Source organism: Macaca nemestrina, chromosome 2 (assembly GCF_043159975.1).
Source record: "Macaca nemestrina isolate mMacNem1 chromosome 2, mMacNem.hap1, whole genome shotgun sequence".
NCBI lineage: Eukaryota > Metazoa > Chordata > Mammalia > Primates > Cercopithecidae > Macaca > Macaca nemestrina.
In genome coordinates, this window is record NC_092126.1 from 2,997,627 (window position 1) to 3,023,247 (window position 25,621).

Genomic DNA, 25,621 nt, shown 5'->3' on the forward strand with positions numbered 1-25,621 from the left:
GCTTAAAATGCAAGGGGAGATGGGAATTGTAAACCTGACATTCCAAAAGCCCTAAGTATCTGATTAACTACCTGATTTCCTTCCTATTTTTTCCTCCTAAATTTTTTCCCAGTAACGTTTTTTCCTGCCCTTTTCCCTTCTTATGGCCTGCTTTGTGCTTTGCTAACTTGCATGTCCCCAGTGATTGCTGTAAATAGCGACGAGGCCAGGCGGGAGTCTCTGTTTTGTCCTGATGAGCTAGATTCACTCTTCTCCTACTTTGATACTTCTTCAAAACTGCGTAGTAGTAAGTACTACTCTTGTGGAGCATTCCAAGTCTGTGCCAGTGGTCATTGTGCGGTGTGGCCATCTCTGTAGATGTTACCCATTGTCTGAGAATTACACATTCTTACAGTCATATCATAAATTAAGCTCTTTACTACCCCTGACATATTATGGAGTAATGAGATGTGTTACAACTCTGAAAATAAGTTTATTTTCAGGTTTTGTGATTGATTTATATCTTGATAAGCTAAGTGTTGAAAAGGGTTAAAATTATATTAAACGCATTCTACTCGTGGTGCTTGAGTTCATGTTGATGTGTAAGAGCTCATTTTAAAACCTTGTTTGTGGGAGATTGTTTTCTAAATGGCATGAACTTTAATCATTAGTTAATTTTTCTTTAAAACAGTCAAAAGTAATGACAGTGGAATTCAGCAGAGCTCTGATGATGGAAGAGAATCTTTACCCTCCACAGTGTCAGCCAATAGTTTATATGAGCCTGGTGAGTTCTGATGAAACTCAATGTTAATTGGTTTTGTTTGCTGAAAAATGCATGTGGTAAATGTCTATTCTTGATTTTATATATATATATATATATATATATATATATATATATATATATATATATATATATTTTTTTTTTTTTTTTTGAGATGGAGTTTTACTGCCCAGACTGGAGTGCAGTGTTGTGATCTTGGCTCACTGCAACCTCTGCCTTCCAGTTTCAAGTGATTCTCCTGCCTCAGCCTCCTGAGTAGCTGGGATTACAGGAACCCACCACCACACCCAGCTAATTTTTGGGTTTTTAGTAGGGACGGGGTTTCACCATGTTGGCCAGGCTGGTCTCAAACTCCTGACCTCGCGATCCACCCGCCTTAGCCCCTCAAAGTGCTGGGATTTGAGCGCCTGGCCCTACTCTTGATGAAATATTTTAAAGGAAGGGGTTAGTTTTTTAGAAGGTAACTAGGGGAGGAGTAATACTCTTAAATGAGAAAGCAGCAATTTCTTCATATTTGGAAATTCTGTCCTAGTTATATATTGTTCATACATTTTTAAAATTTTTATTTATTTATTTATTTTTGAGATGGAGTCTCACTCTGTCACCCAGGATGGGGTGCAGTGGTGTGATCTCTGCTCACTGCAAGCTCCGCCTCCCGGGTTCACGCCATTCGCCTGCTTCAGCCTCCTGAGTAGCTGGGACTACAGATGCCCACCACCATGCCTAATTTTTTTTTTTTTTTTGTATTTTTAATAGAGATGGGGTTTCAATGCGTTAGCCAGGATGGTCTCGATCTCCTGACTTCATGATCCACCCACCTCGGCCTCCCAAAGTGCTGGGATTACAGGCGTGAGCCACCGCACCTGGCCTACATTTTATTTTTTATTTTGAGTCTCACTCTGTTGTCCAGGCTGGAGTGCAGTGGCACAATATTGGCTCACTGCAACCTCCACCTTCTGGGTTCATGCAGTTCTCCCACTTAGCCTCCTGAGTAGCTGGGTTATAGGTGTATGCCACCGTGCACAGCCAATTTTTGTACTTTTAGTAGAGATGGGGTTTCACCATGTTGGCCAGGCTGGTCTTGAACTCCTGACCTCAAGTAATCCACCTGTCTCAGCCTCCCAAAATGCTGGGATTATAGGCATCAGCCAGCACACCTGACCCATAATTGTACATTCTTCCAAGCCTCATGGTATGTGCTAAAATTGCCTTACCAACTGCCATGGATAATTTTTAATCCACGTGAACTGTGTGTCTTATTATCCTTTATCATTCCTTGTGGCTGTCCTATCAGGAGAACGAGATCGGCAACTCCCTCCCCATTAGATTTCTCTTTTGACTTGTGCTTTATGCCTTTGTTCTCTCCTCCATGATTTCAGTGATTTTGGTCCTGCAGAATACTCAGGGGAGTCAGCACTCCTTAAATTATTTGAAGTGCTTGTAGTGCAAATTGGGATGGAATTGGACCATCCTAGGAATGAAGGGAGGTTTGGTCTAGTAGTAAAAGTTTTTATGGATTCTTGCTGCTTCTTAAGTCCCAACATTTAGGAATATATTCAATTTTAATATAGTATAGAGTAATTAGCCTATCCCTTGGATACTGGCAAGAACAGAAAGGCCTGACGTATCAGTGATTGTCTTTATAGGAGAAGAAGGTGGAATGTTGGGGAATATCTATGTGAAAATCTCCCATAAGCTCATTATGATAGATTAATGGTTTCTTATATCATAGCTTTATTTTTTAAAAATTATGATAAAATGCACATAAAATTTATCTTAACCTTTTTTTTTTTTTTGGAGACTGGGTCTCACTCTGTTGCCCAGGCTGGAGTGCAGTGGTGCAGTCTCAGCTCACTGCAAGCTCCGCCTCCCAGGTTCAAGTGATTCTCCTGCCTCAGTCTCCCAGGTAGATGGGATTACAGGTCCCTGCTACTATGCCTGGCTAATTTCTGTATTTTTAGTAAAGACGAGGTTTCACCATGTTGTCCAGGCTAGTTTTGAACTCCTGACTTCAAGTGATCCATCCGCCTCGGCCTCCCAAAGTGCTGGGATTACAGGCATGAGCCACTGTGCCTGGCCCATCTTAACCATTTTTAAGTGTACAGTTTAGTGGCATTAAGTGTATTCACATTAGTGTGCTACCATTACTGCCATTCATCCACAGAACTCTTTTTATCTTGTAAAACTGAAACTATACCTATTAAATATTTTTTTTCTTTTTCTGCCAAGAGCTCATTTTTATTGATGTATTTGTGTTTGCTTTTCAGAAGGAGAAAGGCAAGATTCTTCCGTGTTTCTGGACTCGAAACATCTTAATCCAGGACTTCAGCTTTATAGGGCGTCATATGAAAAAAACCTTCCTAAAATGGCTGAGGCTTTGGCTCATGGCGCAGATGTGAATTGGGCCAATTCCGAGGAAAACAAAGCAACACCACTTATTCAGGCTGTATTAGGGGTATGTGTTTATACAATGACATTTTCAGTAGCAACTGAATATAAAAAAAATCATAATACATTCTGAACTGGCTTTAGTATTATCTTTGCTTCAAGAGATGGGTTGGAAAATAGAAGGAGCCTCTGTGCTATTAATAGTAGTGGTTTTTGAGTGTCACTTTGATTGTTTCAACAGTTTTTTTGCAGTGGGAGAGAATTCTGATAAAGTAGTGTGTTTTGCTAGTTAACAAACTGCAAATGAATCTCTATTAGAATTAATTCTTGGGAAGAAAATAATATAATTTATAATTTCTCTGCTTTGGCTGAGGGATATTCTTTCTTTTGGAGAGAATGAAATGGAAATGCTATTTGAGTAAAGAAAACTAATTGTTTTTAAAAAGAAATGTATTACTGTTTCTTGTTATTTGCTTTTGTATATAGTTATCCTCTTTTTTCCTTTAAGGGCTCTTTGGTGACATGTGAGTTCCTCCTACAGAATGGTGCTAATGTCAACCAAAGAGATGTCCAAGGGCGGGGACCATTGCACCATGCCACCGTCTTAGGGCACACAGGGTAACTGCAGTGCTTTAATATTTAAGGAGACTTTATTTGAAAAATTATTTTGAATTAATGTTTTAGTTTTTCTCAGGTTAAAGTTTTTAGGTAGTGTTTGTAAGGAGATGTGTTCCATGACTTATTTTGTCATGATGGAATTTGAAAGTTAAAAAAATCTCATTCAGAAAAAGCTACTATTGGTTTTCAGATATGAAAATTTCAAGGCTTACTTTGACCTTAACTTGTCACTAAATAGATCAGTTTTAGTACTTAACTTTCTCTGTTACTAAAATTTGGTGATTTTGTCAGACAACTTAAGCCTATGTTTTGTGTTTATGCAGGTACATATACATTATTTCCATAGCATGCACACACATAACCTATTTAAGGATAATTTGATGACTTTGTAATTTTTAGTTTTTCCATAGGGTAACTAAAGTCAAATTCTAAACTAAATTCTTACTTTGGGTTATGGATGTGTCTTCTGGAGTGATAGTAAGATTCACAGAAAAATAAAACCTTGAAAATTGACTTTCTATTATTAGGAAGTATACATGAAAGAAAATGTTGGCTTTATATAAAAAATTTGTGTCTTAAACGCTTGTTTCTTAATAAGACATCTCAGGGTATCCGATTATTATGTGGCAGATAAGCAAGAAGCTCTTATTTTAAAATATTTTTAAAATAGCATCTTCATTTATTTAGAGATGGGATCTCACCCTGTTGCCCAGGCAGGAGTGCAGAGGTGCGATCATAGCTCACTATAGCCTTGAGCTCCTAGGCTCAAGTGATCATCCCCTAGTAGCTTGCATTATAGGCGTGAGCCCTGTGTCTGGCTATTTTTATTAATTAATTAATTAATTTGTTTATTTTGAGATAACGTCTTGCTCCGTCACCCAGGCTGGAGTCAAGTGGCACGATCTCAGCTCACTGTAACCTCCGCCTCCTGGGTTCATGCTGTTCTTCTGCCTTAGCCCCCTGAGTAGCTGGGATTACGGGTGTACGCTACCACACCTGGGCTAATTGTTTATATTTTTAGTAGAGATGAGGTTTCATCATGTTGGCCAGGCTGGTCTTGAACTCCTGACCTCAGGTGTTCTGCCTGCCTCGACCTCCCACAGTGCTAGGATTACAAGCATGAGCCACCGTGCCCGGTCATGTCTGGGCATTTTTATCATGGCTTGTTTTCTTCTATCAGCAAGGAGCAAGGAGATTCAGTCTGACAACTTCATCATTAAAACTTGCTACACTTAAAAAAGGTAGTATTTAAGGTAGTACTTAACTCATACTTTGTATTTTTCTTCTTTTTTTTAAGAGATGGGAGTCTCACTGTGTTGCTCAGGTTAGAGTGTGGTGACTGTTCATAGGCACATTCACAACTCACCACAGCCTTGAATTCTGGGGCTCAGGGTCTCCTGCCTCAGCTCCCCAAGTGGCTGGGACTACAGGCACGCCCTGCCACTCCCAGCTAATTTTTAAATTTTTTTTAGAGACAGAGTGTTGCTATGTTGCTCAGGCTGGTCTTGAACTTTTGACCTCAAGTGATACCCCCTACCTCCGCCTTCTGAGTAGCTGAGATTACAGGTGCTTACCTTGCCCAGCCATTATTTTCTTCTTAAACTATCAAAATTCTTTCCATTTTATTTCATAGACTCCATTTAGTCATTCTTTCATATTTTTAAATTTTTATCAGTTTATTCAAGTCATTAATATTTGCGAGTACAGCAAGGAGATTACTTCCCATTCTTTGCTGTTGTATTATCATTATTGTGAAGTTTACATTGCCTTGGCTTTCTTCATTTTCAAATAGTGACCTTGAGTGATCTTTTTTTCATTTAGGTTTATAGATACCTGTGCGCATCTTTGCATGATATTCTTTTTTTTTTTTTTTTGAGACAGTGTCTCGCTGTCGCCCAGGCTGGAGTGCAGTGGCACGATCTCGGTTCACTGCAAGCTCTGCTTCCCGGGTTCACGCCATTCTGCTCCTTCAGCCTCCTGCGTAGCTGGAACTACAGGCACCCGCCACCATGCCAGGCTAATTTTTTTTTTTGTAGTTTTAGTAGAGACGGAGTTTCACCATGTTAGCCAGGATGGTCTCGATCTCCTGAGCTCGTGATCCGCCCGCCTCGGCCTCCCAAAGTGCTGGAATTACAGGCGTGAGCCACCGCGCCTGACCTTTTTATGATACTCTTTGAGGGTAGGGACCACACCTTATATATCCACCACGCTGTCTTTATAGCACCAGATTAAATAAGATAACGTATGCAAAAATACCTTGAGACTTGTAAAATGTTGATCTTGATGAGCTTTTATTAGTAGAGTTAGTGTTCAATTAATAGTTGTAGAATGAAAGAAGAATTTCCTAATGAAAATGTTATTTCTTTAAGTTAAGTAGTACTTTTTTAAGGTGAATACTAATTTTTTTTTCTTACTGACAATATCTCAAAAATGCTGTTTTCTTAAACAGGCAGGTATGTTTATTCCTAAAACGAGGTGCCAATCAACATGCCACTGATGAAGAAGGGAAAGACCCTTTGAGTATAGCTGTGGAAGCAGCCAATGCTGATATAGTAACCTTGTAAGTACTTCCTTTTTACTTGACTATTTCCATACAGTGAATTGCAGTTGTCCCTCGGTTATCCGCAGTGAATTGGTTCCAAGACCCTGTGGATACCAACATCCACATATGCTCATGTCCCTTATATAAAATGGTATGCATTTACACGTAACTTACGTACCTCCCCCCATATACTTTAAATCATCTCTACTTATTACACCTCATTCAATGGAAATACTATGTAGTTTTTATACTATAGTGTTTTGTATTTGTATTTACTTACTTATTTATTTATTTATTTATTTTTGAGACCGACTCTCGCTCTGTTGCCTAGACTGGATTGCACTGGCTCACTGCAACCTTCACCTCCCAGGTTTAAGAGATTCTTCTGCCTCAGCCTCCCTAGTAGCTAGGATTACAGGCATGATCCACCACAACCTGCTAATTTTTGTATTTTTAGTAGAGACGGGGTTTCACTATGTTGGCCAGGCTGGTCTTGAACTCCTGACCTCAAGTAGTTCACCCACCTCGGCCTCCCAAAGTGCTGGGATTACAGGGGTGAGCCACTGTGTGTAGTGATTATTTTTTATTTTTATTTTTATTTTTATTTTTGAGACGGAGTCTCGCTCTGTCACCCAGGCTGGAGTGCAATGGGACCATGTTGGCAACCTCCCATCTCCTGGGTTCTAGCAATTCTTCTGCCTCAGCCTCCTTAGTAGCTGGGATTACAGGCCCCCACTACCACGCCCAGCTAATTTTTTTATATTTTTAGTAGAGACGGGTTTCACCATGCTGGCCAGGCTGGTCTTGAACTCCTGACCTCAGGTGATCCACCCACCTCAGCCTCCCAAAGTGCTGGGATTACAGGTGTGAGCCACCACACCTGGCTGATTATTTGTATTTTTAAATTGTTGTATGGTTATTTTTTATTGCCTTTTTTCCTCTGATTATTTTCCATTGGTGATTGGTTGAACCCACAGAGAAGGACAGCCAACTGTACTTCGACACAGTGTTAACATAGCGTTGTGCATTGTGTGATCTTCGAAGTTGGCTGGTATTTACTTTGTGCCATGTACTTCTCTAAGCACGTTAAATGTATTAAACACTTTAAATGCATGAACTTATTTGGTTCTCGCAGCAGCTCTATGAGGAAGATATTGTTAATATTGTCTTCATTTTATAGAAAAAGAACCCAAACCATAGATCATTTGAGATGTTAGTACGTGGTGGAGTTGGGATAGGAAACCAAGAATTGTGTCCCTAAAACCCATGTTCTTAGCCATTTGTGCTATACTGCCTGATACAGAAACAGAAAACCAGAGACTTTAAAATGGTTTCTTTTTTTTTTTTTTTTTTTTTTGGGACAGAGTGTTGCTCTTGTCGCCCAGGCTGGAGTGCAGCGGCACGATCTTACCTCTGCAACCTCTGCCTCCTGGGTTCAAGCAATTCTCCCACCTCAGCCTCCTGAGTAGCTGGGATTACAGGCATGCGCCACCATGCCTGGCTAATTTTGTATTTTTAGTAGATGAAGTTTCTCCATGTTGGCCAGGCTGGTCTTGAACTCCTGACCTCAGGTGATCTGCCCACCTCGGGCTCCCAAAGTGCCGGGATTACAGGCATGAGCCACCGCACCTGGCTAAAATGGTTTATCTCTTTGTATAGTACTAGGGCAGAGGCTGGGATTGTTAGAGTAACAGGTAATTATTCTACTACCTTGAGAATTAGAGGATTCTACAATTCTGTAGGCAAGACAGTTGCATTGATGTTAGTAATTTGTGAAGTTCCATTACCTTTGGGCAGTGGTAGGAATTTGTACTTGTTTTTAAAAAGAATTGTTCACATAAAACCAGGTGCTGCCGCCCCTAATCCAAGCTGCTCAGGAGATTGAGGTGGGAGGGCTGCTTAAGCCCAGAAACTGGAGAAAAGCCTGGGCAACACAGCGAGACCCTGTCTCTACAAAAAATTAAAAATTAGCCAGGTGTGGTGGCACATGCTTGTAGTCATAGCTACTTGGGAGGATGAACGAGAAAAAAAAAATTATTTACCTGAATACTTAATTTTAAGATTAAAATGCATGCTTTTGAATGTTTGAATAAAATTTAATGTTATCTTTTAAATAATTTTGAGGTCTTAATTTGATTTACATATCAGATCAAAGTAGTTTATTACACATGGAATTCAGAAAATTAATTGCCACCTATACCTTATTATGTAGGAAATCTCAAGCATATTTTGTATTGTCACTTACTCATTTTATCCTGGGCTAAATGAAGCCCATAATTGCTTATCCCCCGTCATTGGAGAAGAAATAGGTCCATTCACACTCCTGAGCTCCTACTGAGAATTCTTGACTTCTCATATGTCACCCTTCTGCCAAATAAAAAAATCAAAACAGCAAAACATACTTTCTCAGATCCTTTCCCCCAAGGAGGGGTTACTGTTATTATGGAGGCTATTGCAGGAAAGTGTAGAACTCTTAAATCATTACAGATTGACAGTAGAAGAAAGATAAGTTATTCAAGAAAAGATAGGAATGATATAAAGAAGCTCTGCAGGCAGCTTCCAAGGCAATACCTATATAGCAATGGAGGCTTCCCTTAAAAATAATCTGTTCTCAGATCGTCTAAATTTTCTTGTTTTACTTGGTGTGAGTGCTTCAGTTTCACTTAAAAATTTTTGTAAGTAAGCATCCTCTGTAAAAACCCAAATGCCAAAGGAAGATTTGTGGAACTGTTGTTAATACACAGAGTGGTCAAGTGAGGAGATGAAGGGAATTGTGGAACGTTGAAGATAGGAAAATTTCATGTCACACGCTGCAGTTGCCAAAGAGAACATTTCAGAAGAGGGTGATGGAGGTCTGAGAAGGCAGTGGAATTATGGTGGCCCAGAAGGACAGACGAGAGGTACAGAGTAGGAGAGGGGTACCAAACACAGTATTTGTCTATTTTAAAATGTTGCTTAAAGGAAATACTTAGCTTCTGAACCTGGTGCTGCATGTCATCTGCTGCCAAGATGAATAACCTAAAAAGAATATATAAGCAATATGGTAATGTTGGAAAATTCTTGATAACCCATAGTCATTTATTATAATGTTTGTATATCAAAATATATTCCCAGTATTTAGAGGCGACACATGCTGTTTATATGTCTGGAACGACCTCACTTCAGGGCGAACCAGAGTGAACTTATGACAGGGTCTCACTTCTGCACTGTAGAAGCAATAATTTCAACAGTTGGCAGTTAAAATTTGACAGGTTGCTGTAAGAGCCAGGAATTCTCAGGCATCTGGAGGAAGCAAGCCACTAGAGGTACTGCAGGGATGCGGCTGAAATAGAACTAAAATGCAGTGGTCGGAAAAGTTTTATTGTCCTTTCTCTTGAGAGTTGTATGAAGGTGAGATAGTTACCTTTGTACCTCAGATTGCTGGGTTTGATAAACTAAAAGCCAGATTATTTTAATGGCAAATAAAAGACAATTACATTAGTACATGTATTACCTGTTTATAGACTTTGTTTATGACATTGTATAATGTCATCTAAAACACTATTTTATTTATTTTTAGGTTACGTTTAGCAAGAATGAATGAAGAGATGCGGGAATCAGAAGGACTTTATGGACAGCCAGGTCAATATTCTACTAATAACCATACTGAAATGCAGTATAAGAAATGCATTCAGGAATTTATCAGTTTACAACTGGAAGATTCATAGTTCTTTAGCAAACTAATGTGATACTATAGAGTTTTTATAACCTACTTGTAAATTGTGAGTTGTTAGCTTGGTACTGTACTTAACTGAATCCTTGGGTGGCTAATCCTGGGCCTTTAAAAATTCGTAACTCTTCCTATGACAGTACACGTTGACTTGCTCTATTTAACTCTGGCTGCTGACTTCTTTATTTGCTGTACAGATGTCTTCCATATACATTCCAGTGAAGTGAATGGAATGGTAAAAATATTCTTTATATACTTACAGCAGCAAAATAGTTGTTTTCTTTTTGGAATTCTTTTTAGCTGTCAAGTGAATATAACAAAATTGTTTTCTTTTTGTTATTCAGGGAATTTCTATAAATTACGTTCAGGGAAAAAAAAAAAATCACCATGTGTCTGGCATATAAAAAGCCAGTATGGAAAATACCAAGAAAACGTTTACTGATGAGTTTTGTACTACAATCTAAAAATGAGTTGAAGATTTAAAATGAAAATTCACCAGGTGGAGAAGTCCATGATGTGAGTGGAGCTAGTTTGAAAGACTGAGGGCAAAGGTCTCATTTTATCTAAAGCTAAAGCTTTGCCTCCAGGCAGTTGTACATTATCTCTTAGATAAGTGGAATTATTTAGAACAATACTTTTTGCAGCTGATGGCAGAGTAGATTTATTCTACTTGAGAAATTTCAATTCATGATCACCTCAAGTTTCATTTTGAGTAATTTTCACCTTTGAATCAAGATGTCAAGGAAGAAATATTGCCCATCAGATTCTTCTCTTTGATGAACACGTTGATTAGACATTTTTCACAGAGAAGAGAGTAATTATTGGTTCTCTTGTTTCATGAATTTGAGTATGTGAATTACTCTGTTTTAAATTTATATGCACATTAGTAAAAAATTTCAGGAATTCATGACTAAAATACTTGAGAATGTTCAGTTTGCAATGAGTAGGTTTGGTTTTTTAAAAATGAATATGGTTACATTATTTTTAAAGTGACCTGGTAATATCATCTCTTCTTCCTGCTTAAATACATTTTGAAATTTCTGTACTTCAGCCATTTATTTTAACGAGATAAATATATAATTAATGTGAGGCCATTCTTTCCTCAGAGGACCATATTTACTACTGCTTATTTTTGGCCTAATTTAATATGGAACAAGTAAGAACGTTAAGAATAGAGGCACTTCAGCTAGATATTTCTCATCTAGGGTGTCCCACTTTAATCCTATGGATCGTACAATACTAGGCGGCTCATGAAGTTCCAGGATGTAAGAGCACTGATTAAGGGTGAAGCTCTAGCATTAATTCTGGATTTCACCCATTTGTTTTAAACTTGAATGTTAGATTTTAAATAGGTTATAATTTTGTAACAGATATTCTTAACTGATAGTATTACTAGGCCATTTTTGAGGCCTTTGTGTTTAAGCACTTTAAAATAAAAATTGTTTAAAGAATATGACCTGCTATTTATGAGAGAAGAGTGAACCTCAAGATTTTAAGTTGAACAGTTATTTTCCCCCTGAAATTTTTAACTTCAGTGTTTGGTTAGCTGCTCTTTCCTTAAGGTGTTTGCTGATGACGTTCACCCAGCTCATTAGCCAGGTGGTCGGTGGTAGACTCTTCTCTGAAGTTGGGAAGCTTGAAAGGAGAGGGCCTCTAAATTCTTGCCACTTCTAGTTGCACCCAAATTGCTTGGGTTTCTGCTGCCATCATTTAGGAGCGTTCAAATGTCTTTCACTGTCATTTTTGAGTTTATATATACATAAACTTAAAATGTATAAAAAAGATTTTTCCAATTTATTTTAATGAAAACTTGAAAAAAAAAGCCTCGTTTTAAAACAAGCTCTCCTACCATTCTCGCATTCTACAGGTTAAAAGATCAGAGTTCTGGAAATAGTATATCAGAATAAAATTGAGATTTTTGTAATTTATTTGAGGATCATCTTGAAAAGGGTTAGATTTTTAACTCATTCAGAGGGCCCGATATTTAAAGCAGGATAATTTTATGCGTAGACAGGGGACATGGTGAAATGGCATAGCAGTTGCTCTCCGGTTACTGTTCTTTTCCTTTATGAGTCTTTAGAGAGCGGGTATGTTTGGCTCAGGCAGCGGCTCTTTGTTTTTCCTCTGCTTATCACTGTACATTTTTCTATCAAACGCTTTGGTTACTTGTTTTATTGGGATCCTTTTTTGGTTTTCTTAGCAATACTATCAAGACTTCAGAACTCTGGGTAACTTAAATGCAGGTATTTTTAATCTTTTGATAATGAAGAGCTCTATCCTTTAAAAGATTCAGATGTAATCTTTGGCAATCACTGATTTATTTCTAAGAAACCCCACTTGTGAACTTTCTATCTGTACAACCCTAAGGACCTGGGACTCCCTGTTTCTTGCGTGGGGTGATGTGAGAGCACACGTTTTTTTTCAAAAGAAGGTGTGTCTCTCTTTGGCAGTCCCTGTAGCCCTTAGGAGACGTGGGTGGGTAAGGGAAACAGCACACTCTTCTCTCAATTATTGGAAACCAGTTTGGTGGTTCCCACAGTCTCTGGCTCTGTGACTCTTCTTGATCGTTGGCAGGCTCTCAGCCAGTTGAGAATCATCACTGCTTTAGGGACCCACTGCTGGTTATGTGAGTATGTAGCAAGCACAAGTTGGGAATCGTTGATCTAAGCAATTATGAAAGTAAGCTGTTACCAACCCAGAAGGGGTAAGGTCACGCATATGATGACCTGGGGGTGGGTCTCACATGCTGCCATCCCTTTGAGGGGAGTACATTTCAAGAGCAAAATCAGCAAACTCTTGAATCGTCATAACTGCTGTTGTGGTAGATATTCTGAATACCAAAAATTAAAAATAAATTTAAACTGTCAGTGGAAACACAGCAGTCTGCATTTTAAAAACTCAGAGCTGTCCAGGCACATAGAATAGTTAAGTGTCTGAAGGGAAATAGAATGTGGTTAAGTTTAAAGAATATGCTTAGTATTATAAATGTTGAGTGATTAGTTGTTTACCATTTATAATAAACTGTTAAATGTATTTCTGGGAACATTCCATGGCAGCATATTCTGGGTTGTTGTTATGTAGACAAATTATATTTGCCTTGGGAAAAATTCTAAGTAATCAAAATTATATTTAAATATTAAAAAATCACATTGAAGTTCAATTTGTGTTAGTTGTATTAAATATCTTGGTCACTATTGTTCTTGTAACGTTTGCTTTGCTTTTGGCAACACGTTTTGAGATCTAAGAAAGGTAGTACTTTAACAGTGCATTAATTAATGTTTTGTTAGAAGCTAAATGTTAACAAAAAGTTTTGTGTGTGTATGTGAAGGTGGCAACTTCCTTTTGTATTAACGCTTTTTAAATGTATTCAGTCAGTGAAACCAATGATTATTATAGCACCAACACTTTCATTCCAGGAAACATTTAATAGAGTCTTATAATTTGTTTTGCATGGTACAATGGTTCTACTAAAATATACTTCTGTAATAGGTACTAGATGATTTAAAAACAAAAACAGAAACCATTTAAAAAATTCCATAGCTTGTTACACAAAATATGCATTGCTAATAGTAGAAGCCATATATTGCCATTGTACTGTTGTAATACTTAACAGTGCTCATCTGGTGCTACCTGTAGACTGTTTGGTATTCACGTCTGCTAGACCCTTCTTCCTGTTTCTTCTTGAATGTATAATGTGTGCCTTTTAAGTTACTTCTAGTGTTGAATGGTAAAATCTTTGTGGTATTTTTGTATTATAATCTGCACTTTACACTTTCTTGGAAAGGAAAATTCCAGACTATCCAGTTTAAATAGTCTTTTAAAAATATTTATAATGTTTACAATAAATATTTTAAATATTTTAATTCAATATCTAAAAATTAGAAAAAATATTTTATATGGTTTGTTGCTATTTGTTGCTCTCTTCTCTATTTATTTTATATCTTTTAGAATGGTTAAAAATGAGAATAGCAATGTTTGTCTTTTGATGTGGAAGTAAACTTTTACGAAATCATGGGTATAATTGGATTGTCTTACCAGTTGTTCCAGCGTATCAACCTTTTATTTTGGTCATGTCAATATGAGTTAGATGTTAGTTACTCTCAGCCACCTGTTAATAATCTCTTCTTACTGTTTTTTTCTTTTTAAAGTAGACTGATTAGGTTTAATTGATTGATTCAAGTCAGGAATAAATTTCCAGGGCTAAATGAAAACTATATAGAGATGTTAATAAGTTGCTTTTTACCTAGACTAAATATAAAAAGTGACTAAAAAGTGTTAAAAAAAAAACCTTTTTTTTTTTGAGGCAGAGTCTTGCTCTGTCACCCAGGCTGGAGTGCAGTGGCCTGAACTTGGCTCACTGCAAGCTCCGCCTCCCAGGTTCACGCCATTCTCCTGCCTCAGCCTCCCAAGTAGCTGGGACTACAGGCGCCCGCCACCACGCCTGGCTAATTTTTTGTATTTTCAGTAGAGACGGGATTTCACCGTGTTAGCCAGGATGGTCTCGATCTCCTGACCTTGTGATCCGCCTGCCTTAGCCTCCCAAAGTGCTGGGATTACAGGCGTGAGCCACCGCGCCTGGCCAAAAGTATTAAAATTTTTTAATTCAAAATCTTGGCTTATGCTGTTAGACCTTTTTACTAGATCTTTATTCCTATCCTCACTTTTTTTTAATTCTCTAGCTTTTGGTATGACATCTCTTGCCTCAAAAATCTCACCTTTTAAAAACTGACAAAACTTACTGCACTATTAACAACAACTGTAGCAATGAGTGTGTTATAAGATGGATGCAAGGTATCTTTTTTTTTTTTTTTTTTTTGAGACGGAGTCTCGCTCTGTCACCCAGGCTGGAGTGCAGTGGCCGGATCTCGGCTCACTGCAAGCTCCGCCTCCCGGGTTTACGCCATTCTTCTGCCTCAGCCTCCTGAGTAGCTGGGACTACAGACACTCGCCACCTCGCCCTGCTAGTTTTTTTTGTATTTTTAGTAGAGACGGGGTTTCACCGTGTTAGCCAGGATGGTCTCGATCTCCTGACCTCGTGATCGCCCGTCTCAGCCTCCCAAAGTGCTGGGATTACAGGCTTGAGAATGCAAGGTATCTTATAGGAGATAATTATAAAACATGTTACAACAATAATATTCAAAAACAGTATTCTGTGGTTGAAATCTTAAGAACAGAATTATGCCAAGCATTTGTATAAGGCTAATGTTAGCAGGAAGCATTAATGATGAATGATTTGTCTTGAAAATAAGATTCCTTTGTCTGAGGGATTGATCTGTATGTGTGTGTATATTTAGTTTCTCATGACAAGAAAAATGGTATTCAGTCAGCTATAATATCAGTATCTATAATCTCTTTCTCGACAACATATTTATACATATACACATTTATTTTTCTAATTTAACAGATGTCCTTGGTATTTACTTGCATTTTGTCATAGCATTCTTGCTCATATGACCTGCAGCAAAACAAAAACAAACCCAACTTTTAAATATGCAAAACTATGATTTTAAAGCCTTTTTTTTTTTCTTTTTTTTTTTTTGAGACAGAGTCTTGCTCTGTCGCCCAGGATGGAGTGCAGTGGCGCGATCTCGGCTCACTGCAACCTCCACCTCCTGGGTTCAAGCAATTCTTCTGCCTCAGCCTCCCGAGTAGCTAGGATTACAGGCACTCACCACCACGCCTGGCTAATTTTTGTATTTTTAGTGGAGGCAGCGTTTCATCCTGTTGGCCGGACTGGTCTCAAACTCCTGACCTCAGGTGATCTGCCCGCTTCGGCCTCCCAAAGTGCTGGGATTGCAGGCATGAGCCACCACGCCCTACCTTAAAGCCATTTTCTAGGATTTTGTTGTTAATTTTTGTAGAGACATAGTCTCAGCATGTTGCCCAGACTGGTCTTGAACTCCTGGCCTCAACCAGTTCTCCCCCCGACCACCCCTTAGCCTCCCAAAGTGTTGGGATTATAGGCGTGAGGCACTACACCTGACCAGATTTTATGAGTTTAGTAAGCAGTGGATGTAGGTGCATTAGTTTTAATTACGCACTAAAGTTTGACTAAAAAATTACTTTTTTACATGCTCTTTTAAATTCCTTTTAATTAAGAGACAGTATTATTTTTCCCTGAGTATCAGTTTGTCCTGATTATCGGTTTGTCTTGTTAATAACTTGCATCCATCCAAAACATTAGTATTTAGGTTTTAGTCATTTCTTTTGGCCTTTATCAAGGGAAACATTTATTGAAAGGAGGTCTCATTTACTATAACTCATTTAGAATGACTTTCCCCCTCATGTGTTAATAAACGTATTTCTTCACATTGCTTTAACACACTTGCATCTTTGCTCTTTTCTAACTCCGAGCTTTCTTCTGTGGCTGCATCTGAGGTGCTTTTTTCAGGTATAGTTTTTTTTTTTCTTTCGTTACATAATTTTTCAGCATTTATTTTTAGTTGCCCCTTTTCTTCCAAAAATGCTCATCTGAACAAAATTTTAATGTAATGAATTATAAAATAGTACTAGTAATAAATATGAATGTTGTTTTATTAATACTTGTGTAAATGTTTAAAGTGTCTTTATTTTATTTCATGCAGGTGATGAAACTTACCAGGACATATTTCGTGATTTTTCCCAAATGGCATCCAATAATCCAGAGAAACTAAATCGTTTCCAGCAAGATTCACAGAAATTCTGAATTTTTTTTTAAATGGGAAAATATGAAATCTGGTGACCCCCTAATGTATACAGCTAAAACTTCACAATTTTTTACTGCTTTAATTCTACTTAATTTTGGTAGATATTGAATGGCTTGGAAAAAAGGTACCCATTCATATATTTACAAATTAAAACAGTTATCTAGTAGTTGGAGAGGAACCTAATTTAGGACCTCTTTTATTAAAAAAGCCTATTTAAAGGGCTATTTCTGTAGATAAAAGTTCAGTCTAGATTTAGGCCATCTCTAGGTTACAAGATGCTAGGAGGTCAGATGAAAATGATTCTTTTGCCAATGGGTGGTAGCACTGAATTTTTCCCACCGTGCGTCTTGCCCAGGATCATTCAGTCAAGCATGTCTTCATCAAGTGGGAGCCAACTGTCCTGCCTGCCTCAAGAATATGTTTTTTCTTTAGCTTTCCTAATGATTTTTGGTGGTTCAGAAATAGGTGTGTGTGTTTATGTGTTTTGGTAACCTAGCTTTCATACACTCAATATACGATTTATTAGAACCAGAGAATGTGTTTTCCCCATTTGTTCATAAATGCAGTTATACTTCTTAGATGACAGGTTATTGTCCAGTACTTTAATGTATGTATGTATAATGGCTGTACAGGTAGACCATAATTCAGTCCTTTAGATTTATTTTATGCAGCAAATTTTAATCACACACACAAAAAAACCCAGTTCAAAATGTGTAGTTCTTCATTGTTGGGTTGATTTCCTGAAGCCTTGACAGATGTATCGATGTAATAAAACTGTGTCTAACAGGTTGCTTGAATGTTGCAAAATTATGCTTTCATCAAAATTTAACTTTTAAAGGAAAAATCAATTTATAAAATAATATAGGCCATTTTTATATTTGAAATTTGTCCTTTTAAAGATATAGTTTTGCTGTTGCTCCTAGTGAAAGAATCTCTGTACAAAGGAGAAAAAGAACCCCACTTATTCTTAGTTAATACTAAAATATATAGCAATAAATTACTGTTTATTTTTTTCTACATCTATTTTGTGTACTTGTACACAGTGTACATTCTTTTAAATTATATCATGTATATAGCTTTAGTGTTCGGTTACATGATTCACAGACCCCTGAATTCCAAAATATTATGGATAAACATATTACCATTTATATGCCACAAATTAGTCTGATTCCATCTTTGAAATGTCTTATCAAGTATAAAATAATTAATTTGCCTTTTTTTTTTTTTTTTTTTGAGATGGCGTCTTGCTCTGTCACTGAGGCTGGAGTGCAGTGGCGTGATCTCAGCTCACTGCAGACTCTTCCTCCCGGGTTCACGCCATTCTCCTGCCTCAGCCTCCCAAGTAGCTGGGACTACGGGCACCCGCCACCATGCCCAGCTGTTTTGTGTTTTTAGTAAAGACGAGTTTCACCATTTTGGCCAGGTTGGTCTCGAATTCCTGACCTCAGATGATCAGCCCGCTTTGGCCTTCCAGAGTGTTGGGATTACAGGCGTGAGCCACTGCACCCAGCCTAATTTGCGTTTTGATTCCTTTCCATTGTTGTCAACAATTAAGTTTATTCTTCTTTTAGAAATTATATGTAAATGATATTATTGATACTTTCTAAATAAAAGAGGTTTTTAAATATTTAAAAATGTTATGATCCAATTATAGATAAATTTTCTAACATTTCCCAGTAACTGGAGTTTTACAAATTGATTAAACGTCAAATCAGAATCTAGCCAAGCAGGAATTATATTGAAATAAGTTCACATCACAGAAAAGGTTCCATAATTTGGCCAAATTGCATGCACGCAATGCTTATTTAGTAATAGTCACTATATGTTAGATGAGGATAAAAATATATTTGTGAATTATTTCTGAGGAAATGCTAACTCCCACAGCATTGTATTTAATTATAACAATAACAGGAACATTAAATTTTTATCTTTGCTGTGTGATCTCAAAGTCATAGATCATCTGGCTTTTTAGGTACCTTCACTAAAGGCAAAAATCTGATTTGTAGTTTTTATTAGCGTGTACCTTGAAATTATTTGACCAAGAAGCTCAAAGAAAAGAAGAATGTTAAAAAGAAAGAAACCTCACTTTTCCATCAGTGATAGTGCCCCTGCCTGTTTTAATCCCAGGATTTCATTCCTAAAGATCCTGACCTTTGTCTGAGGAAATCGAGGCAGTTTTCCTTTTGGATCTGGCCATTGGTGTGTGCTTCAGATCACCTCTGGAGTCTCTGTGGTTGCAAAGGCAATTCCTTATGACACGCTTACCTCCTGCGGCTTGAGTTATGAGTTGTTAATGTGGCAGTAATTAGTATCTACTTAAATTTAGTGGTCAGAAATGTATTTGAAGTGCCCTAAAGATGATCATGGTTCAGAATATCTTCAGAGAAAGCAAAATCTTTAATATTGCAGGGAGGCTGGCAATACAGAAATACATTTCTGTGACTTCATTTCTTAAATATGCTGAGACCCAATTTGGACTGCATTTGGCAGAAATGATGGAGTAAACAGCAAGGCTTTAAATTAAATTAATAGTTACAAGGTAGGTTGGCTCTTAGGTGAATTTAGCCATGTCAGCTAATAGCTTTTCTATGGTGTGTAACAAATCTGAGTTATGTTATGCTGTGAATTATTCAGTGCATTATAAGCAATCATAGTTTAAACAATGTGAGTCATGCTTCTGGGCTTCATTGGTCAGTGTAATTGGCCTTTTTGTTTTCTTTCCATAACTTATCTGCTATTATTAATTTCTTACTCCTTATTAATCTATTAGCTCATTATCTTTAGCTTACTAACTTAAAAATTAGATTCATATCAAAATAAGAATAGCACTATGAAGAGTTAATAAAATGCAATTTCATGTTAGAGCTAGAATAAAAGTAATTGAGCAGTTATTTGCAGTGTTTCATTACAACATTTATGTGCTTAAGATTTCTAAGGTTTTAAAAGTTACCTTTAATATAATCCTTAGGAATTCAGAAATTTCCTGATATTAGATTATGGTGTTTGCCTGATTTATACTGGTTTTCACTGTAGATTTTAATGAACTTTGAATGGTTACTTTTCCAGACATACAGATTTAATTTGGAATATGAACTTTGGTTCTTCATGAGTGCATTTTGAAAAAGAAAAAAATACACATTCAGAATCTGGCCAATTTAAGTTTGTATTTTAAAAATATTTTATGCATATTAAGTATGGTCGCAGTAAATTGTGTGTAAGACTAAATTTACTACCATTTTGAATAATCAGACATTCCCAGATCATTCTTATATTGTCAGATAACACTTCTGTATAATATCACTTTGGACCATGGACATGAGCTGGAAGAATGATGTATTTTTATAGATTGTATGTCCAGAATGACTTTAGAACCGCATGATACAGTGGAAGGAGCACTAGACTAGTAGTCACTACCCTTTTTGGATTCAGGGCTCCTCACAATTAAAATGAGTGGAATGAAACAAGGTGAAAACATAAAAACATCCTTTGTATACTGTTTTGCTACTTACAGTGTACTTTGGCATTGCTTTATCTCCCTGGATTCTGAGATCTTAATCTAAGAGCTCCGAAGTTGTCTACTTTTTTGACCCTAGGGTGCTCCTTTTGTTTTACAGAGCAGGGTCATTTGATTTGCTAGCTGGTGGCAGAGTTGGCACCATTACCCAGGTCTGACTACCAGTCAGAGGCACTTTATTTGTATCATGAAATGATTTGAAATCATTGTAAAGCAGCAAAGTCTGATAATGAATGCCAGCTTTCCTTGTGCTTTGATAACAAAGACTCCAAATAATCTGGAGAACCTGAATAAAAGTTTGAAGGGCTCGATTGGGATCTGAAGACAAAATTGTAGGAAATCTTACATTTTTGCCATAACATTAATGAACGCAAAACATTATAAAAGTAATTTTAATTCACCATATACTTATCAATTTATTGATGCTTCCAGATGACATCTACAGATACGGTTTTGTGGACATCTTTTTCTGTTTACATAAATTTATCCACTTAAAATGTGATAATGTGGAGACAAAGCAAGGTTTGATTACATAAACTTTTCTCTGCATTGGTCTTTTCACTATCTTATTTGCTGAATTTCTTAATTTTCTTCAACCTCCCCACCCTCCATTTTTTGGATATTAAACAGGGAAAGCTTGCTACATTATAAAGGTTGTTGGCACCATTTATTTTACACAAAGGCTAAAGGTTAACTTTTGGAAATGATGAGCTACTTTTATATATGTGTTTACTCGTGCTTTGTGATATTTCTGGATCATTCCAGTCATAAAGACTTATTACATGTACTATTTCTTGCTACCTGTGAAAAGGTATATTTTAAAGAATGTATAACCAACAGTCCATTTACTTTTTATTAGTATGTAGAGGATTTGTATCTAATTCATGAATGTAGTTTTACAATAGTTTCTCATTATAAATGGAGCAAAGTACATTATCTTTATTCCAAAATGTACATTATGTAAGAATTGTAAATATACTTGATTAAGTACTTTGTATGCCAAAAAATTACAATAAGTCAATAAAAATCTCACCTCTGGCTTAGTTCTTTCATGCTGACTTACATTTTCTTGTGAAATACACTGTGAACATATCTGTCACCAGCAGTTATTTTTTTTTTTTTTTTTTTTTTTTTTTTTTTTTTTGAGACGGAGTCTCGCTCTGCCGCCCAGGTTGGAGTACAGTGGCCGGATCTCAGCTCACTGCAAGCTCCGCCCCCCAGGTTTATGCCATTCTCCTGCCTCAGCCTCCCGAGTAGCTGGGACTACAGGCGCCCGCCACCTCACCCGGCTAGTTTTTTGTATTTTTAGTAGAGACGGGGTTTCACCGTGTTAGCCAGGATGGTCTCGATCTCCTGAGCTCGTGATCCGCCCGTCTCGGCCTCCCAAAGTGCTGGGATTACAGGCTTGAGCCACCGCGCCCGGCCACCAGCAGTTATTTTTAAGGTACTGTATTTCTTCCCAGCCCTTTCAAATCCACATTCATCCTATTTGCTGATTACTTCAATCAATAAATCCATTTGGATCTTTTAACTATACAATTCTCTGTTCGCAGAGCTGTTATGGCCCCTAATTCTTTGGCAAAAAGATAAAAAGCTTTTTTTTGGGGGGGGTGGGGAGGGGCTTGCTCTAATTTTTTTCCATTATGATGGACATTAATGTCCCTAATCTATGCAGTACATTCACATTTTATCCTTTTGGTAAACAGACACACATGTTTGTCTGTGATTGGGACTGAAGGAATGGAAGGTTGAAAAAACCAAACGAAGTGAATCACCTGCATTTGCTTTTAAAAAGAGCTAATTGAAAGCAGACACATAAACTTTTCAATATAACTTGTTTTATTCAGCTTCATTTCATTTTCAGAATAGTTCTGTGGAGAACCCACATCAGTAGTCTGTAAATATTTTAAGTGAAAACAGTTTAATTTTTTAATTATTGCAAAAACAAAGCTTTTTGCTTGTGGAGAAATGTTAAGAAGAAGCAAGAGACTCATTCACAATTCCATTGTCTTACCTGTGCTGTCCAAAATGGAACTCACTAGCTACATGTGGCTACTTAATTAGAATTAGACAGAGTTCATTTCCTCAATCTTACTGCTGCATTTTAAGAACTTGGTAGCCCCATGTGGCCAGTGACTACTGTTTTGAACAGGGGAGATTGTAGAATATATATATTGTCACAGGAAGTTCTACTGGATAGTACTGAGGGAGATACTGTTACTTTTTTGGTGTATACCCTTCTAGACCTTTGGGTGTGTGTATTTATACAGTTATGCAATGGGATCATACTGTTACCCACTTTTTCACTTAATAGATGGGGAGACCTTAAAATTTATGGGAAATTTCAAACATGTACAAGTAGAGAAAATAACTTCAATAGCTATAATATAAGCCCATGGCTTATATTTATTCTCCTACCCATTTTTCCCCTTTCCTGGACTTTTTATTGAACCAAATCCTAGACCTTTCACCAGCAAATCATTCTGTATGTACATCTAAAAGTTAAGGACTGTTTAAAAAATTGTAACACTTCTTAAGCTACAAAACTACATAATCAATATTCAAATTGGTTGTCTCAAATATGATTTTAAAAATAGATTGTGCAAATCAGAATTCACATAAGTTCCATACATTGCAGTTAGTGAATATGTTTCTTAGTTTGTATAGACTTTTCTTCCACTTATTACCATTACTATTTTCTTTTTTTTGGAAATGTGGTCTTGCACTGTTGCCCAGGCTGGAGTCCTGTGGCAATCATAGCTCACTGCAGCCTTGAACTCCTGAATTCAAGTGATTCTCCCACCTCAGCCTCCCACATAGCTTTGAGTACAGACATGAGCCACCTCACCCATTTGTTTTTAAGATTTCCACCTGCAGTTTGTTGAAAACATCACTTTTAATGACTGCATTATTTTAGCTTTAACTACTTCATTGATGACCATTTGATTCCAATTTTTTAACTTCATGAACCTAACTTTGCTTCATTTTTATGTTTGTTTTTTGAGACAGTGTCTTGCTCTGTTTCCCCGGGCTGGAGTACAGAGGCGCAATCTTGGCTCACTGCAACCTCCGCCTCCTGGGTTCAAGCGATTCTCCTGCCTCAGCCTCTCAAGTAGCTGGAATTACAGGTGTCCGCCACCATGCCTGGCTAATTTTTTGTATTTTTAGTAGAGATGGTGTTTCGCCATGTTGGGCAGGCTAGTCTCGAACTCCTGACCTCAGGTGATCCGCCTGCCTCAGCCTCCCAAAATGCTGGGATTACAGGCGTAACCCACCATTCCCAGGCTAAGCCACCATACTTGGCCTTGCTTTATTCTTATGGTTAAATATTTTAGAACATTCTTAAATTAGGAAGAATTCCTAGAAATAATGGTGCTTCAGTGGTTGAGTATATTTTTGAGACTCATCCAATGTGGTAGGCACTGTTAGGTTCTGGGTATATTGTGGTTAATAAAAAACAAATGTATATTCTGTTCTCTTGGAGTCACGTTCTTGCAATGAAGAAAGATGAGACTAGGGTAGTATATATAGGTGGCCCTCACAGAATTGTGGAGGATGGCACTTAGCCCAGACACTGGATAGGAGGTATTTAAAGATCATTTGTGTAGGCAGTGACATGTAAGCCAGGGTCTGAAGCAGAGAGGTTGGATAATCTATGCAACCTTACAATGTGGAAATGGCTCAACAGGAAAAACATTTACCTAATCTCTGGTCAGAAATCAGAGAACTTGGCCAAAGTTAGAACTGAAAGGTTATTGTGCTTAACTCAAGTTCTTTGTGTATTTAGACATGTTATGATACACCAGTTACCTATCTCTGAGAAAACAGCGAATATTACCATCAGTCATACTGCATCCTTTTTAATTGTGCTACCACTATGCTTCATATGTTATAGGCACTCAGTATCTATTGGATAAATAGCTGACTGGCTACTTTGAACCTACTGTTTTTGCTTTCTGTCCGCAATACACTTCAGGAAGCTGCAACTTTTAATTTTTATTTATAGGCAAATAATTGGGAATGATAAGCTACAATAATATTGATAAGTCAGAATGATGCATTATCAGTGATAAGTCAGAACAATATAGTAAGTCAGAATTATTTTTCTGACTTCCTGTGTAAAATTTATTTTTTTGTTACAGTGGCCTGATCGCGCCACCACTGCACTTTATTTGTATTTTTGATTTTTTAAAAATTTTAGTTTTTTGAGATGGAGCCTCACCCTGTCACCCAGGCTAGAGTACAGTGGTGCGATCTCGGCTCACTGCAACCTCCACCTCCCGGGTTCAAACGATTCTCCTGCCTCAGCCTCCTGAGTAGCTGGGACTACAGGCGCCAGCCACCATGCCCAGCTAATTTTTGTATTTTTAGTAGGGACGGGAGTTTCACCGTGTTGGTCAGGCCGGCCTCAAACTCCTGACCTCATGATCTGCACACCTCAGCATCTGCCTAACTCAGCCTCCCAAAGTGCTGGAATTACAGGCATGAGCCACCACATCCGGTCACACCTTATGTAAAATTTAAATGATCATTATGTCTTAGCCATAAATTCCGGGAGTAGTGTTCTTACAAAGGTTCGAAGAAATGTTTGTTGAATAAATTGATTATAAAATAAGAGGGGGAAAAAAAAACTCACCTTATTGATGGTGTAGGTAGGGGACGAAAAGGCACGAATTCTAGAATTCTCCTTTATTAGTGAACAGTAATTAGAATTTAATAATACTCTAGCATGCTTCTTGGAGAGCCTGTGGAACATATAATAAAGCTTTAAGAGAGATTTGGGGTTTATTTGTAAATACCCCAGAAAAGCTTATGGTTGCCGAATTGTGTTTTCGCATGTGTTGGATATTTAGGCTTTAAAAAAGGAGTGTGGTGTCTTTAGTAGAGTTTATTGGTAGGCACTGTTCTAACTGCTTTTTAAATATTGTCTCTCATAAGCCAATGAAGCATAGATACTAGTATTAGCCCCATTTTCTATATGGTGAAATTGCAGTTCGGCGTGATTAAGTAACTTGTGTAAAGTCCAACAACCTGTAGTGGAAGAGCCTGAATTTCAGCCTGGATCATCCACCTCAGGGCTTGCTCTCTTAACCAGCTGTTAACCATATGCTAACAGTTGTGGTAAAATACACACAACTCAGAGCTTGAGTTAACTGTTTTTGGAGCTAATCTTGACTAGACGCTTGGAATTGGAAACAGTAAGACTTGGGTTAGGATTCCAGCTCCTTTATTTACTAGCCTACTACATTTGGGTAATTCTCTAAATCTCAATTTCCTCCACTGTAAAATACTTCTATCTCATAGAGTTGTAAGGATCACATGAACTGCTGGAGTGTGGTAATTTTGCTATTTGGGTTTTCCCCCAAGGTGAGTAGTATGTGTGAACTTGTTCCAGGCCTGTTTC

General features: G+C 37.5%; 1 protein-coding gene and 1 long non-coding RNA gene across 11 annotated transcripts in view; one reads left to right on the top strand and one right to left on the bottom strand.

Annotated features, from left to right (window-relative positions):
* Positions 1 to 17,389, top strand: part of LOC105470801 (ArfGAP with coiled-coil, ankyrin repeat and PH domains 2) — a 175,644-nt gene extending 158,255 nt beyond the window's left edge. For 6 of the 9 annotated variants that reach the window (XM_011723062.2, XM_071090620.1, XM_011723064.2 and 3 more), the window contains 7 exons: positions 182 to 286; positions 671 to 763; positions 3,028 to 3,215; positions 3,657 to 3,766; positions 6,216 to 6,326; positions 9,868 to 9,929; positions 16,602 to 17,389. In XM_011723062.2, the coding sequence (XP_011721364.1) occupies positions 182 to 286; positions 671 to 763; positions 3,028 to 3,215; positions 3,657 to 3,766; positions 6,216 to 6,326; positions 9,868 to 9,929; positions 16,602 to 16,702 (770 nt within the window). In that variant the 3' untranslated portion in view covers positions 16,703 to 17,389. Of the gene's footprint in view, positions 1 to 181; positions 287 to 670; positions 764 to 3,027; positions 3,216 to 3,656; positions 3,767 to 6,215; positions 6,327 to 9,867; positions 9,930 to 10,361; positions 10,534 to 16,601 lie in introns of all 9 variants that reach the window. The other 3 variants (XM_011723067.2, XM_011723069.2, XR_011619502.1) reach the window with 2 other exon arrangements.
* The window catches only part of LOC112424774 (uncharacterized), a 53,406-nt gene extending 28,523 nt beyond the window's left edge, over positions 1 to 24,883 (bottom strand). Inside the window, exons 1-3 of one of the 2 annotated variants that reach the window (XR_011619503.1) lie at positions 24,854 to 24,883; positions 9,290 to 9,326; positions 8,554 to 8,675 (exon numbers count right to left, since the gene is read on the bottom strand). This is a non-coding gene — a long non-coding RNA (uncharacterized lncRNA). Of the gene's footprint in view, positions 1 to 8,553; positions 8,676 to 9,289; positions 9,327 to 15,438; positions 15,475 to 24,853 lie in introns of those variants that run through there. The other variant, XR_011619504.1, reaches the window with a different exon arrangement.
* Positions 24,884 to 25,621: the final 738 nt, after the last annotated feature.